We start from the raw sequence: 16,510 nt of genomic DNA, 5'->3' as shown, positions 1-16,510 counted from the left end.
TTTTATAATGTTTTTAGCTAGACCAATTTTGAGTAGCCTTTTCAGGTATCAACAGTTAAATGACATTCCTTTCTCTTCTGCCTTCTTCAGTTACAAGCCTGTGCTCAAAAACTTTTGCCATGAGACAGTCATCAATGTTTTAGTGTGGGAAAACCAGCATCTTTATTTCCAACTGAGAGATTTAAACTGAAATATTCAACCAAATATATTAAAATTTGACAAATGCATGGGAACAAGTGGCAACAGGATCTTAAAATGAGCAGTGTTGATCAGCCACAATACTAGGCAGCCTTGCCAGTCCCACCTTTAATCATGAAATGTTATGTCACTCATGTCCCAAAAGATAATGTGAAGTTTTTTGGGGTTTTTCTTTTTGTTGTTGTTAATTTTCAATGTCTAGAAATATTTCTGAAAACTAGAGTCTGCTCATTGTCATGAGTACAACATTTCTTCTCCTGGAATATTTCCTCTAGTCTTTTTAAGGGAGATACTGGACTGTGCTTGAAGAGGGATATCAGACAGATATAGTCCTTCTAGAATTCACATAGAACCTCTTCCTAGGCATAAGAGTTTACCTTTCCATAAAGTATGTGTTTTGAAAACTTAATTTGTTGAAGAAATTTTATGGTTGGAAAGGAACACAACATCCCTCAATCTCCCAGTCAAGACTGTAATCGAAAATGTTTTTAATTTGATTCATCCAAAAATGATCAGATTCCACTGCCTAAGGGAAATATTGTATTTCATATTGCATTTAAGTAGTTACCACACTGATGTTCTGATATGTTTAACTGTTGTCAGTATTTATTTAATATGGGACAGTGTTTTTTGTTGTTGTAATGTTTTCAGAGTTGTAGCTTTTTTCTGGACAACTTTCTGAATGTTTTGAAGATACTGAATTTGATGCTTCTCAGAAGTAATATTAAAGATAATACAGAAAAATTAGTTGAATACCTGAGAGCTAAACATGTTTTCACCTCTGCTGGTGTTGATTTGCCTGCATTAGAAGGTGGTGTTACTTAAGTGTAAAATTGGCATGAAAGACAGAAAACATGCTTTTAAATATTCTATACTGGAGCGTATCAGGATGGCAGATAAGCTATTGATAAATAACTACCAAAACAGAGGGAATGTATGGCTGCTAGATTGAAATTAACTGTTGAGACTGATAAGTCTGAAAAAAATCTCAATTCGTGTTCAGTGGTCAATGAATTGAACCACAGGATCTATGTTAATTGTCCAAGTGTCTTTGATTTCTTTGTGCTCCTTCTGAAGTCATTCATGTTCTGATTTGCTAAGTCTTGGCTAGGTGGATACCAACCTATAGGAGTGATTATACATGTTTTCAGTTTATTTATTGTGAGGGGATTTCACTGCTTTCGTTAGATTTTGCCCCAAATTTTACTTTTAGGAAACTGCACTTACGTATTAAGAATTAGTAATGATAAAGGACAGCTGCTACCTTTCCTAAGTATAATCCCACTAAATGTTTCCTTAAATGAAGGACTTAGCAGGTTTGCACTTTCAAAAATGTTTTGAGGCTTTTATTGCTGGATTTTTATCCTTTGTTTCTCTTCTTGCTACCTTTTTGATTTCTATAATCTTCAGACATGAATTCTAACATGCTTCTTTAATATTTTAAGTACTAAAATTATAATTAGATTCAAACTTTGGAACTTACTTATTCGTGGTGATGTTACTTTGTAGTATGTTAAAGCTACACCAGAGATCATTATCTTTAACTATTTGTTTTCCTCTTATGGTTAGTTGAGAAGTTGTCATCTATGAAAGACATGGACTGGAATAACTTCTTGAAACGAGTGTGTTCACTGCTTGACTCCAGTGAAAAGAATACAGGAGCAGCACGTTCGAAACTGAACTTACTGTACTATCTGTGCACTTTGGCTGTCCACAAGGAGATTGCAAGCAGGCTGACTAGCTCTCAGCTGGTAAACAATAAAGCTTTGAAAGTATCAACATGGTTTACATATTTGCCATTGTATCAAAAATTAGCTGCTTTTAGTTATATTTGAAGAAATCAACAGTGTACTGGCAAAAATATGATGTTAAATCAAGTAAAAAAAAAAAGGAAAAATTACTAAATTCCATGTCAGGTTTTTTAAAAGAGCTTAGGGAAACAAATTCTTTCTCTTAGATTTCAGATACATTTACATTTAGTTTTGTTGTATTAGGGAAAATGTTGGGGTAAAAACTAACCTTCATGAAGAGTGTAAAATACTGTATGATGAAAAATTAGTCTTTGTAAATCATTAAGTGTCATAGGATACTGTAAGGAGTTCAGGTATGAATTGTTAAATTAAGTTTATTTGGTCATATGTCTGTAAAGAAAAGCCAGCAAGCTTTCCAAGGAACAGGCAGTAAAATTTACAGTAAGCAGGGCTTCAAAGAGTGACCATGCTCTCTGAAGAGTCTGTTTCGGGGTTTCATGTATCAAAAACCATTTTCTACCAAATAATTTTACTAGTATGCTCTGTAGTGGTTTAACATATTTCTTCAAGTCTTACATGTGCAGAAGAGAAATAGACCTTTTTTCCCCCCGTTATATAAAGGTATCACAGAAGCTATCCTAAGATGAGCACTTTTCATTTTATTTAATAGAAAGTAAACTACTTTGCTCTCCTACATTTGTAATAATCTACCTAAGTCAGAAGCTGACATGTTACTTTTGGATATGAGATACTAAAGGAAAAATTGCACTACCAGAAAACTGGATGAAGTGCATTTAGGTTGGAAGCAGTGGTAGGTCTTATGCCATGGCATTCTTGTGGAAACCAGAAACAGAATTGCTGGAAGGTGTATTCTATTATCATTGGATAATTTGGAGCAAGGGGAGCAATAATCCTGTAACTGAATTGCCAATTAACAGAATATTTTAGAAATGAATTAATAATTATGCAGTTTGGTCTTTAAGTGGCTGTTTATATATGTTACCATTCATTATTCTAGTACTTGCCAACTATTTTTATTCACAGACTCACAAAATTATTTAATATTTGTTTCATAATACTATATGATGATCTCTGTGCTTGTAGGTGAAAGTATCAGACCTTTTTCCTCTGAATAGCGTTATTCAGAATGAAAAAAATTTCTAATGTGCTGATATATGTTTAGTAGTTGAGTTTAAGGCAAAAATAAAGGAAAATATTAGTATTTTTCCATTCAGGCTTTTTTATTTTTATTTCTTTAATCAGTGTTTGTACAATATCTACAGTATTTGTCTGTGATAATACTCTTACCAAATGTTATCCAAATAAATTTTTATGAAATTGCTGATATTTTGATTTTTTGTTTATAATTTGGAACTATCAGATCATTGAAATGCACTGATGTTTATTTATGTTCTTTAAACTATAGTTCCCAATATTGATACAGCAGTTGCGTGCAGCCTCCAACTGGGATATGTAAGTAACAACTATTTTAAATTAATATGTTCAAGTACAGAATTGTCACTGAATTCTATTGAAGATATTCGTTAACATGTTATTTGAGGAGTGTTTTAGCTTGTCAGACTGCTGTGGTATCTGACTGGCAGTATGATGGTGGATATGAAATGGATTTTTTTCAGCATTGAATTAATATATTGCTATTCTACAGCACCAAAGATTATAGAAAATCTCAAAAATTTTATCTAGATATTATATAACTTAGTATATCAAATAGTAACTTAAAACCACTGAATAAAATAACTCCGTACCACAATAGAGTAAAATAACTAATGGTAGCTTTTTCTTCCAGTACCTGTCAGGAATCGTTCAATGTGATAGTGCCCTCTGCTGTTTGTTTGATAAATATTGATTTTATTATTCCAATTTTTTCCTTCAATGAAACATTTAAAATTGATTTGCTGGTACAGATTTAATTTCTGTTTTGTCAGCTATCCTGAAAAGCCTAAATTATCTGTAGGGGTTTTCTGTATTGTATAAAAACTGAGCATGAGTGTTACTACTAGTAATCCTAACAAACGAAAGAATCTTCACTCTTCAGAGCTAGAGAAATGTCTTTATGCATATATTTACTGCTAAATTGGGCTGAAACACTGAAATAACTTGTTGATACAAAGAAAATAGAAATAAGAAGAAAATCTGAGCTGTAAGTAGGATGTCAAATTTTTCCTGCCCTTAGCAACCTGTGTAGAATATAAACAAGATATAATTGTTTTTGTAGTATTTTGTAAATACTTTTTCTGCACCTACAAAATATTTATTTGATACACAGACGTGCTAATGTTGCTCGAGTGATTGGTTTACTGGCATTACACACATCTGGACTTGGAGAAAATGTACCTGTTTCTGAGGTAACTTTCCTTTTTCTTTTTTTTTTAGCAGGGAGTTTTGTTAGTGCTTTAATATTTATGTCAGAAGCTTTCACAGCTTCTTTTGTTTTGAATCCTGCTTTTTTTTTAACTCATATGTGTAGAGTGTAATATAATCAGTTATTTTAATGTATAAATTTACAGCCTTATTCTATGTAGTTGTAGTTCTGATCTTTACTAACCTGTGGCCACCAATGATAAAATATTATTTTTATCTCCTTTTAATAAAATCAAATAGTTGCTGTCATACTTCTTGTGCATGTAGAAAGAAGAAATTGTTGACACATTTGTGCTTTATTTAATGACATTGATTCCAGTTTTTTTCTCTCAAAGTAATATTTCTGAACTAAAAAGATTTTAGTGCTTACACAAAATTGGAATGAGGAAAAAACCATTGAATTCTAATATTTTCATGTCTTCAAATATATTTTTGCCTATATAATGTAGAATCAAATAACTGTAGGCAGTACACAAAATGTATTAGTTCATTTATAGGAAATGTAGGAAGGAGTCATTTAGGAGTATCTCATCTACAGAGTTGTGTTCCCTTCTGCTCCCTTCAGAGGAACCTGTGAGCTGGTTGAACATTCTTGCTGACTGTCAGCTATTTTATATTGTGTGATGCTTAAAAAAACCCACCACAAAGCAAACCTTTCTATCAGCATTATATACAGAATTAAATATACTGCTGTAATTTATCCTCTTACATGAGTCATCTGATGCTCCAGGTAAAGTTTATTGGTGGCTGTTGGGATCTAGGAAATGTCAAAATCAAGCTGTAGCTAGTCAGAACAACATAATGTGAAATGACACTCTGTGATCCAGGTCTCAGTCTGAAGATATAAGAGATCTATCTGTTGGAAGGGTTTTTTGTGTTTTCTTTCCTCTTCCATTCCTAGTAACTGCTAATACTTTTTGATTTTTTGACCTTCTAAATAGAGGTGATCTGCTTTAGCGCCAAAATTTATTTCCCAGTGTGAAAAGTCAGTTGAGAGCTTGTGGAGATGTGATTTTGGCATTATTTTTGCCCCATATGTGTACTGTGTTATCTATATCAAGTTTTCTTTCCAGTTTTTATCACTCAGTCATGGCCCCTTTGCAGCTTTTTTGTTACCTCATTGTAAACTCATCACTTATTTACAATTTCTTTTGTACTTTTAAAGTAGCACAGGACGTAGTAGAGACTCGTGCAGGTTGCCACTGCTGGCCCTTATATTAAAAGCTGACTCTTCATTTCTACACCCTACTGCTTTCTACCCATTTAGACATTTATTTAAGGATAGTTCCTCTGTCTCTGAGGTTGAATCTGTACCATTATGTTTTTGTTGTTTTTGTCAAAATGGTTTTATAAATAGTAGTAACATTAAGCCCTGAAGAGGCAGAAAAACTTCAGGAAAGAAAAGAAGACTCCTTCTCATTTTACAGGCTAAAGTAAACTTTCACATACTACATGCCAAAAACCTTTAATTTATTTATCTTTGAAAAATTAATGTTTTGGGGGTTTTTAAAGTTTTTTTTCAGGCAATCAGGGTACAGGAGTTTCCTTTGAAAGTAACCACCAGAGGTCACTAACACACAAAACAAAATGCAAGGAAACTACTGTTTCACACACTAGACAAGCGTGGAACAGTGTACTATCTTTATTCTCCTGATATATTCAAATATGTAGGTCATATTAGAAAAAATTAGAATAAATGAATATTTATACCTTTAAATACAATTTCAGCTGATCTATTTCCAGTTAAGTATTTTCAAGAAGTATATTGCATTGATTAGAAAAATATGACACTGATCTTAGAAAACAGTAGGGGAATTGATGTCTTGTATAGCTGTAGATGAAGACATTTTATGTGCAATTTCTTCTGTTGTGCAGCTGCAATTAAAGATTTTAATAGGTCATATGTTTTTTCCTGACTTAATATAATTTTTTCCCCCATGGAATTGCCCTTTATGAATCTGAAACATGATTTTCTATTATTTATTCCTAGTTATCTTATGAAAACACCTGAACTTTAAAGTTTTATTTTTGTATTTAGATTTTGAAACTGGTTATTAAAATTCAATTAAAATACCCCATTCTTTCCAGGATTCTGTTCTTCATCTTACAGGAAAAAATTCTTCCATAGTTAGGAAGGCTTGTTTCCATGTATATCTAATTTGGTGTATTTATTAACAGAAGCGATTGTCCTTTCCTTTCTGTGAATATACTGGGCCCTCTGCCACCTAGGATGCAGCCACTCTGATGTGACATTTCAGACTCAGTTTATTATTTTACAGAGGAGATGGTAGAGCAACTTAACAGTTTGCCTCCATGTCAGGGAGCAGTGTCCTCCTCTGTCTGGTAGGAGACCGCCCTGGAGTCGTTGTCTGCCTGGCCTTCTCGGTGGCAAAATCTTGTCCTTTTCCTTACCTTTTTCAAGTTTGCTAGTTGGGAATATCAGTCTCACACTATGGCCTAGGCAGTTGTGCCTGTGTTTTTAACAGATCTGGGCCCAGTGCTCTACTGAGTGTTTAAGGGGTTCAGAGAACCTGCTGCAGCCTTCACACTGCAAGCTTCTTTGCAAAGCCTTTGGCTTAATGTATTCTATGGCCAAATTAATAAACGGAATACCCCAAATGGAGGATGACAGCGTATCAGAGTATCTTCATAATATTGAGCTTTGAGTCCTTTGTCAAAGTGGTGAAATATCCAGATTTCTGTTTTCATCCAAATTGAAACTCCAAATAATTTGAGCCTTTTTATTTCTGACTTTTTGTTAAAGTACAATTTAGTGGTTATTTTCCACGGCTGGAAAGCAGCTGTATTGTTACAGGTGCAGTTTTATGACCTGTAAACTCCTATGTATACGCTAGCTAGCTGATTGTGTCTACATCCTTCAAGGTCTACAGTTTGTTGTCATTCAAATTCATACAAAACACCAATTTTAAGTCAGGTTCCTGGCTTACCTCTCTGATAACTCCTGTTTCTAGGCCTGTCCATGTCTGCCCATATTGTAATAAGTTTCAAATAAAAATGGTTTGATTCAGCTATTTATTCCAAACCTATTTAGTTTTGATGTTGTTTTATTGTAAAATGACCTTTTAAGTCTTCTCACAAATGATCATAATTTTAGTGTATCCTTGTTTTCTCCAAGGGCCCTTTCCTTGTTTTGATCTGATATCTCTTACGTGGAAAAAAGCCAATACAAAACGAAATCCACCTGAATTTAAAAAATCTGTAGTCAGGTGATAGAATCTGTAGGAGAGTGTGTGTGTGAGTATTTACACATGTTCATATACACACATATTTTTTTAATTGCTTAAAACCTTACAGTTATCTTTCTGACATGATCAGGATTGTCACTTAATACTTTGGTAACAGTGAGAGGGGGTTCCATTTAAGTTTTTGGAGTGACTTCTAGTAAACTTTCAACCTCTATAATAAATTTATTCAATTTATTTTCAACAACCTGGTTCACTGAATTATAACTTACATACTTGCCTGGGGCACGTGGCAGGAAGACAAATGAAAAATTAACATTTTTCAGGTAAATTAGCAGAAACTTATGGTGTATTTGAGAAAAGTTCTTCTGAATTAATAAACAGAAAATGGAAATATAATTAAATTACCAGTGGATATGTCAAGCATGGCAATTCTGGATTGTTGGAGAAAATATTAAGACGTTTTATCATAATTGAAGATTCTCCTTTTCCTCTCTCAAAAAATTATTTTTATCAATCCAATTAATTGGGCTTGCTTCATGTTTGAAGTCCAAACCAAACTGGTAGTAGAAAACAAGGAAATTTTCAGCTAGGAAGGAGAAAAAATACATTGCTGATTGCATGATGAAACAACTTTTTGCAATTTTCCTAAATTAATTGCCTGACTGAAGCAAAGACTCTAGCATTTTAAAACACATTTAATTGACACTCTTTTCATAGTCCAGTAAATTTACTCTATTTTCTTTGAGAGACAAAATAGTACATTTTTCCATTAAAATTATATCACTGGTGCTGCCAGTATATCTGTTTGTAATAGTCTTCAATTTAGTTATTGTGATAGTAAAACTGCTGTGTTGTTTTTGGTTTTTTTCTACAAGTCTGTTATTTTTGGGATGAGGAAGGTCTGTGCCCCTAGGACCCTTTCCTTCAGTAGATAAATATCTATATCTCTGGTAGTGATATGTATATATGTCATATATGTCATATACACTGGAGATGCATTTGGGGTGTGACAGGCTAGGTGAACTAGATAGAATATTGTTTCTGTAGTTAAAATAACTTAGCAGGAACATTTTCTTTTCTGTGGAAGAAGTGAAATATTTTGCTTTCTTACATTGCTACAGTATCAGCAGAACCATCAAATACGTACAGAAAATGAAATGTGCAGTTGGCATTCTGTCTCTGGGCAAGAGAGACCACATGGAAAAAAATTTGTGCCTAAGCTTCTTGACATGAAACAAATTATTTTTTCCATTACTTTAGAAAACATATATCTGTGTAAGGCCTTAAATATTTCCTGACATAATTTTGATATTGTCTGTGTGATGTTTGCAAAGTCACATCATATAATATTGCAATTCTTTGTGCCATACTCGAAGTTGGTTTTTTTTTTTTTTTGTAATTAAAGCTTGACATAGCTGAGAATTTGGTTTTAATATATTTTTGGTACTTTAATTATCTTTTGAACCAACCAGCTTTGGGTCTATGCAAGTTGTTGTACAATTTGCACACTGAACTGTTTAGTTCTTCCAACTAAGTGCATTCCTTAAAAGAATTAACCTAAAAGAGAGCCCTTCTTCCACCTCCTTTTGTCTTGCACTTGTGAATTAATCAAATTGTAGACTAGGAACAGAAGAAAATAATCTGGTCTTTTGCTTCAAAGCAGACGCTTGATTGACACAATTAGGCTACAGTGTGTTTTATGATAGAAATTGCACACTGGTGGTAGCTGAAAAGCCTAGTTTTCTGATGTCTTCTGATTACTGCACTAAAAGACACTCAAACCAGACTTAGTATTAGGCAAGATCATTTGTATATTAGTTGTAGTCCTAGCTTTTCCTCTAAATACCAGACATTTCAGCTATCATCTGGGGAAAGAAAAAAAGTTATTTTAGTCTGAAACACATTTAGAAAAGAATTCTGTAGGGAAGAACTATTGTTTCGTCCAGCTTGCGTCTTCACTGAGCAGAATGAAGGAATTTGCAATACTCAGAGTGAACTAATTTCAAAGAAAATTTGTGGAAAATCCCCTATAATTTTTTTTAAAAATATGAGATATTCTGTGTAGAAATGATCAATCTAAAATATTCTACATGAATATTTTATTGCTAGGCATTGGTCTTTGAGTGTCATCAGCATGGCTTCTAAAACGTGGGTAACAGGGCCACTGCTTGGAAGAAGATGATGACTTAGAGTAACATCAAATCAATTTAGGAATAAAGTAAAAACAAGAAAGAGAAGAGGAAAAAAGAAAGAAAAATACCACTTCCTTGGATGTTCCTTCCAACCCTTATTCTGTGGAGACTGATTTCTAGTTTGTTTGCATCTCTAGATGTAAACCAGCTTCAGTTGGTTGCCACTGGCCTCAGTTTTGAAGTCAGAAATCTTTGCTTTTTGGGCTCCTGAGAAATCTTTTTCATTCCTTGCCCTTGGCATAAATGAAAACAAGATCTCTTTGCAGTTAGAGGCAAGTATTTTTACCTGGTCCTTCCTGTCATTAAAAACCTTCCAACTTAAGGGCTGGGGTAGAAATCAGATGCATTCATGAACATCTGCAACTGAGCTCTTGTAGTCATACAACTGTCATGACAGACTAGAAGAAATAACTTTTCTTTTTCTTAAAAATAAAAACAAACAAACTCCAAAGCTTGTTAACAGGACTTCTACATGCATTTTTGATTTGTTAGTAAACATAGCAGATTTATATTGCTATTATTTGTTTCTGATTTTATCCCTTTGAGACCTTGAGTGGATTCCAAAGCAAGTTGAACCTCCTTTTGAGTTCATGACATCTGGTTTTGCCACTCATCTACTAAGGCCTCTTCCTCCAGCAGTTAAGGAAAAGTTGAAAAGATAAGAGTTTTCGTAATGAATCAATTTTGCATTGTCTTCCACCTGGAAAAGTGTTACACCTCCATCTTATGTTGTTCCCTAGAGGAGTTGCAATATGTTTTTCATTTTCTTTCTTTTCCCCCCCCCCCTACATTCTGGAGAGCAGTAATGCCACATCTATAGTCTGATGGTCAGACTTCTCTTCAGTCCTCCTTACTTCATGATCCAGTTTGAGTCGAGATGTTCAGAGAAAGCTGGTAGTTTTGGGTTTTTTTCATGTACCCTTTTAAAGATGAGTACTTGGTATGAATGTTACTCTAGTTTCTTTTCTGGTTAGTGGCAATAAAACCATGGCATACTTTCTCAGCGTGGTGAGATTGCTTTTCTCAGAGGAAAGTCAGATTGCTTTGCCATTACTTGCCCACATTACACAGTGTGTATGTACTCACAAGAAAATCAACTAAAAAATAATTGCCATTATGCTTGAGGCATGGACAGCTTTTATCACTGTAAGGGTTTGCAGAATTACAAATATATTTTAATTTCCACTAATACTTGCAGACAGTCATACTAATAGATCAAAGATGTAGTAATATTGTAAATCTGTACATTGCCACTCTCCAACTTAAGGTATAAAATACCTTCCTTTTTTGAATATGCTCTAATTTTCGCGTCTGGACTCTTGAAACTGCAGGGAAACTTCTAGATACAGCTTGAAATAGATTGAGAATCTGCCACAGGTAATAGATCAACTCCACACACTATTGTTGTAAATTAAGGCAATGATTGTCTATCCAGATATGAAACTTTCTTATTTATTTTTTTCTTATAGCTATACTAAATCTATTCAGTTTGGCAGCTAGTGTAAAAGGTGTAGATAATTTATTAAATTGAAGATGCTTTTACTAGACAGTGTAGGACTTGCAGTTCATTACTATCTACTTCTACGAACGGGAAAATGTAGGCAGGTTGAAAAGAAAAAGAATGTACTACAGATAAGAAGGAGACTTTTTTGTCAGTCTGTAGTTAAAATAAATTTGATTTTTCTGTTGTGCATTTTACCCCACACACTGTGGTACTTTCTTTACCTAAAATGTATACCACCCTTTAACATTGAATCAAAGTGTCTAGCAGATTTTTTTTTTTCAGGTCTTATATTTTTTCCTTATGAAAGGATGAAAGAATATTTTCAATCTTGTGCAAATCACAGTTGTCCATATTAGAAGTGTCCTGTCAAGAGCAGGATACAGTTTGTCTTCCTATTTTAAGTCATTTAAAATGTGTTTGTGAAACGATGAACACTGTATATTATATAACATTAAATGTTTTTTATAAAAACATTTGTGTTTCTATATAATTTTATTTTTAATATAGATGATGAATCATGACTTCCTGTTTCATAGGTTCCACTGCAGAGGACACAGGAAAATCTTAAATAGGTTATTGGCACAGACACTCTGCCAGTTCAGTATGTGATTTATTCTGTGAACCCCATTTCCTGCACTTGTGTAACATTTAATTGTTTAATTGTGTTCTGTGAAGGAAGGGAAATCACAGGGCAATTCTGTACTCTGTGTGCTCTCTAGAGAAAACGAGGCCATTATCTGAGTGAGGTAAATAAAGTCTTGTATATGAGAGATTATGAGTATCCTCTGTGACGTGTGGTAGTTACTTCATGTTCAATGCCTTCTGCCATAGTACTCCATTCTTGTTATGGATCTTCTTACAGTTACTAAAATTAACCTGTAGTGGACAAATGTATAATATATGATGATGAGAACTATAAGTTTCGTGCAACTTCTGTTTCTCTGTAACAGAGGTAACAAGCGCAAATCAGTGACTAATAGCTCAGATTTCTTCAGACACACCTTCCTTCTTGTTTCATAAACAGTTTTTTTCAAATAAAAACTTGAATTTATTGCAGTGTTGACTAGCTTTTTGGCAGGTTTTTTTAGTGCACAAGAAAGGAAATTACTTCTTAATTTGAATTTTGTTAACTCAGTTTTACCTCTTTTTTCATTCATATATGAGAAAAGAGTAGGAATTGGAATATGAGAAGAATTACTTCCTTTTCTTATCACTTTAGAATAAAAATAATAACTAGAATCTCTTCAGAATAAGAATAATAACTTTTCCTGGAATCTTGAAGGAGAGTGAGAAACAATAATTTCTGTTCACCAATATGAAATATTGTTCTTGGATTTAATTTTCATTAATTTTAAATCTTAAATTCTTAATTTTAATGACAAACAAACCCCAAAATACAGAAGATGGATACTCTATGCAGTATATTTATTGGTAATGACTGTTTTGTTAAACTTCAGTTGAGCAGTAAGGCAGCCAAACAGAACTTAGTACAAGTGAATATAGTGAATATATAATTTACTACACACAAAGGTTAAATCATGCTTTTATTTAATAGAATGTAGAATTTAGAAAATTGTAGGATTGCACACATAAATGTATTTAGATAATGTGTCATCAAAATTTACCAATATATTAACCATGCTTTGGCAAAGCAAGTATTGCAGATGCAAACCAGTATTAGTGTTGATACAGGGTTTTCTGCTGTTGAGATTCACCATTAAAACTGGTAATTTTGAGCAGCCTGCCTTGATCCTTTATAGCAGATGTACAAATTGATTTGTATTTTCTTTAAGTTCTGCCTGTAAACAAACCAGTGCAACTTAGGTGTCATGATGATTTGATGTCCCTAGCTAGTCTGCTGGAACTGTGGTCAGCAGCTCATGTTATCACACAGTTCATCAATTTTGTACGGTTAAGTACTATCTCAGGGCAGGTTCACCCTCAGTGTAAAGAGGCAAAGTTGAGGGATGTTAACTGGGTATGTGTACTCTCTATTTATGCCACAGTGACAAGGTGCTTTTAATGGTATTGATTATACAATCAAAGTAGTTCTCAAAATATATTTCATCACAAAAGCAAGAGTAATTCTGTATAGCTGTAGAAAGGAAATCTAATAAAGGAGAAAATGCTGTCATTATGTGTTCATCATTTAGTGCAGAATTGCGCTTGAATCAACTTACTTGACTACTACTTTCTCAAGCTGAGATACTAGAATCTTTAAAACCTACCAATATACTTATTTATTAAATATGGAAGTAAAGTTCTCTCTGGAATGATGGCTAATTAAAGTTCCTGAATAAAATGTGTAGAAATGCTCTGAAAACAGTTAAAGAAAACAGTTGATGACCACACCACTACATTAAAAAAATGGGGACAAGGTCAAAGTTTGTTTAGTAGATCTTTTTGCTTTGATTCGAAGACTACATTTCCAGTTTTGATATGATTTTGCTGTACAAAGATTGGAGTTATGAAGCTGCTAAGGTCAGAAGGTGAAGTAAAACAAGGGAAGTTGAGGATAAAAACTCCTTGGTGCTCCAAGGAAGAAAAAGTGCTTTACTGCCAAATACTTTTGCATGGGAAAGTCACCTGCACAAGATGAATCAAATTTTCTAATTTCCTTCCACCTCCTCTTTATAAACAACACATCTATACACACACAAATGCATATATATGTATGTATGCTTTGCATACAGAAATTAATGAAATACAAAAAATCTAAAATGGTATGTCCAGTTCTTACACAGTAAGTTACCTTTGAAGTTAGAGATCAGGAGACAAAACTTCAATAGTTCTTTGATATAATATCTACACAAAAGACATCATTAGAGATTTCTTGTTGTTCGTTCTTTTTGTAACGTGATGGTGAGAACTTTCAGATCTTCTGACAGGAACGCAGGAACAGCAAGTAAGCATTTTTTACCTGGCAGATCTATTTCTATTGTCCTGAGTGAAGTAAAAGAACAGATAGCTGATAATTTGTCACCTTGACTAATTCCTCATTGCATTTTGCTCCATGTTGCATATATAATGTTTTGTAATAATTATTTTTTCTTTTTTACAATGCTTGCTAAATCCCTTGCAAATGGCTCTTTAGCATAAGTAAAGTGTGTATCAGTAAGATGGCATTTGAGATAAAGCTTTTTACCTTTAGCAGTATGTTTTGCTTGACAAAATGCACATGTTGTTTTATTAATTGATTGTTTTAATTTAGGCAATCACACTTTTAACCGAACTAATCAGAGAGAACTTCAGAAACAGCAAATTGAAGCAATGCTTTCTGCCAGCACTTGGGGAGCTGCTCTACCTCATAGCCAGCAAGGTAAGACTGCAAGTGATCCTTACAAATTTGGCAAATGTGAAAACATTTCCCATGGAAAAGTAGACCAAAAAATCAAATTACTTAGTCATTTGTATAGTCAAAAGTTTCTGGTCCTTCTATCTTCTCTAATACTTACTCCACTTTAAGAAACATGCTAGTTCAATTGTTTACTTCATTTGAGATTAATTAAACAGCATTCTTCAAGTGTAGCATTTTAACTTCATAAAAGGATTAAATCAATCACCGTAAACAGTGCTGGCCTCCAAGTGGCAGATCTAAGCATTTGAACATCTAAACTAGAGATGTTGATTAAACAGGATGTATCAGGACAGCCTATAATATCAATAAATCAATATATTAGTGTATCGATACATCTAGTTCATAGTAGATCTTATTGTAGCATGGTTGGATCCACAGCACTGTGAAAAAGGAATTGAATGATCCTGACTAATTTCAAATGGACTTGTGTTTATTCCTGATTAAAACTGATTTAAACTTTCAGGCTAGAAAGTTTACATTATTAGTAGATTCACATTAAAATCAGAGGTTATTTGTAGAAAAGAAATACTGTCAGTATTAAGAATTGAAGTTGACAGCTCCTTTTAAACCATCACATTTCTTTTTCCTTATTCAAAGCATAAAATACTGTTATTTAATAGAAACAGGGTTATCTTCAAGCAGGAAAATGCTAACCTTGGCTTTTCTGAAGCCTTTGTATTATCTGCATTATCTAATAGCTCTGAATGCTGACACGTTAGTTTACCAAGTGAGTTGGTAGTGGAGCGAGAGTAGCAAATGAATCATTACTTCGGCTTTAGTTTTGCACTGAACTTCCAAGTTTTATTTTCTTTAGCTACCTCCTTTGCGTGTTACACAAGATGCAGCGGTGGCCTTGGTTTTTGTAGAAAAACAAGCATTGTCCTATTTTCATTGGACAATTGCCAAAGTATTTGTCAAATACACACTCACAGAACTTATAATGAGAAACTATGTTCTGAAAAATGCATCCAGAGTCACAGCTTATATGTTTTAATAGTTTCTCAGTTTTTGTCAGGAGAAGGGATTTGTACCTGCTATCATCAAACAAATAAACTTTAAACTCCAACTTGAAAATTATATTTGGCAGGAATATTTTGCATGGCTTGATTTTATTTTGAAATTAAACTCTGGTAGCTGAAACAATTCTGTTAACACTGGTTATAGAACACCAAAATGATTTGCACAGGTTTTTTCCTTCTGAAAATGTGAATTGACAGATTTTTGAGTCTGTGTATGAACTTCACAATGTTTAAAGCATGACAACTTGCATATAAATGGCAACTCTGTCAGGTTTCAAGGTTAGTTTTATACATATATATATATATATACACACAAAAATATATATATATATATTAATGGGTTGCATTGTGTTAGAGTATAGGAATAAATATTTGGGCAGATATGAACTCAAGACACCGTGTCTGTAAAATTTCAAAACTATCAGTGTGATTTGTATGCTTGGAGATACTAACCCTTCAATTTTTTTTAAAAAAGCACTTTTCATTTTCTATTTTATACTTATTTAACTTCAGAATACTGTAGTGTTGTAGGCATTTTGTTGCTCATTAAACTGCTGAACAGTAGTGCTGAATGACCTTACCAAGGTCATCTAGCAAGTCAGGGGTAATATAACAAATCAAACAAGAAAGTTTATTGCCAACTTAAATCTTTAAACAGCAAAGCCTTATGGCTTGACTAATAAAGAAAAAGAAATCATAACTGCATCTAATTCATTAAGGACTATACACTTGTTTTTCTTGTTTCCTTCCGTTTTGTGCTTTCTTTGGCCTGCTTGATTGTTTTATCAAACTGCTAAATATTTTCATTTAAACTGTAAGTTTTTGAGGGCATGTCTGATTTTATTTATTAGTTTATTCCCTCTTGGGTTTAGTGAAGTATTTCTAGGGCCAGCCACAAAT

At 33.4% G+C, this 16,510-nt stretch overlaps 1 protein-coding gene across 8 annotated transcripts in view; it reads left to right on the top strand.

Moving 5' to 3' along the window:
• The window catches only part of ULK4 (unc-51 like kinase 4), a 224,149-nt gene that overhangs the window by 19,386 nt on the left and 188,253 nt on the right, over positions 1-16,510 (top strand). For all 8 annotated transcript variants that reach the window (XM_048299801.1, XM_048299764.1, XM_048299787.1 and 5 more), the window contains 4 exons: positions 1,768-1,949; positions 3,376-3,422; positions 4,237-4,315; positions 14,445-14,552. In XM_048299801.1, the coding sequence (XP_048155758.1) occupies positions 1,768-1,949; positions 3,376-3,422; positions 4,237-4,315; positions 14,445-14,552 (416 nt within the window). The remainder of the gene's footprint in view (positions 1-1,767; positions 1,950-3,375; positions 3,423-4,236; positions 4,316-14,444; positions 14,553-16,510) is intronic.

This window comes from Corvus hawaiiensis, chromosome 1 (genome assembly GCF_020740725.1).
Source record: "Corvus hawaiiensis isolate bCorHaw1 chromosome 1, bCorHaw1.pri.cur, whole genome shotgun sequence".
In the NCBI taxonomy this organism is placed as follows: domain Eukaryota; kingdom Metazoa; phylum Chordata; class Aves; order Passeriformes; family Corvidae; genus Corvus; species Corvus hawaiiensis.
Note: the sequence above shows the minus strand (reverse complement) of the source record. Positions and strands in the feature narration are given on the sequence as shown.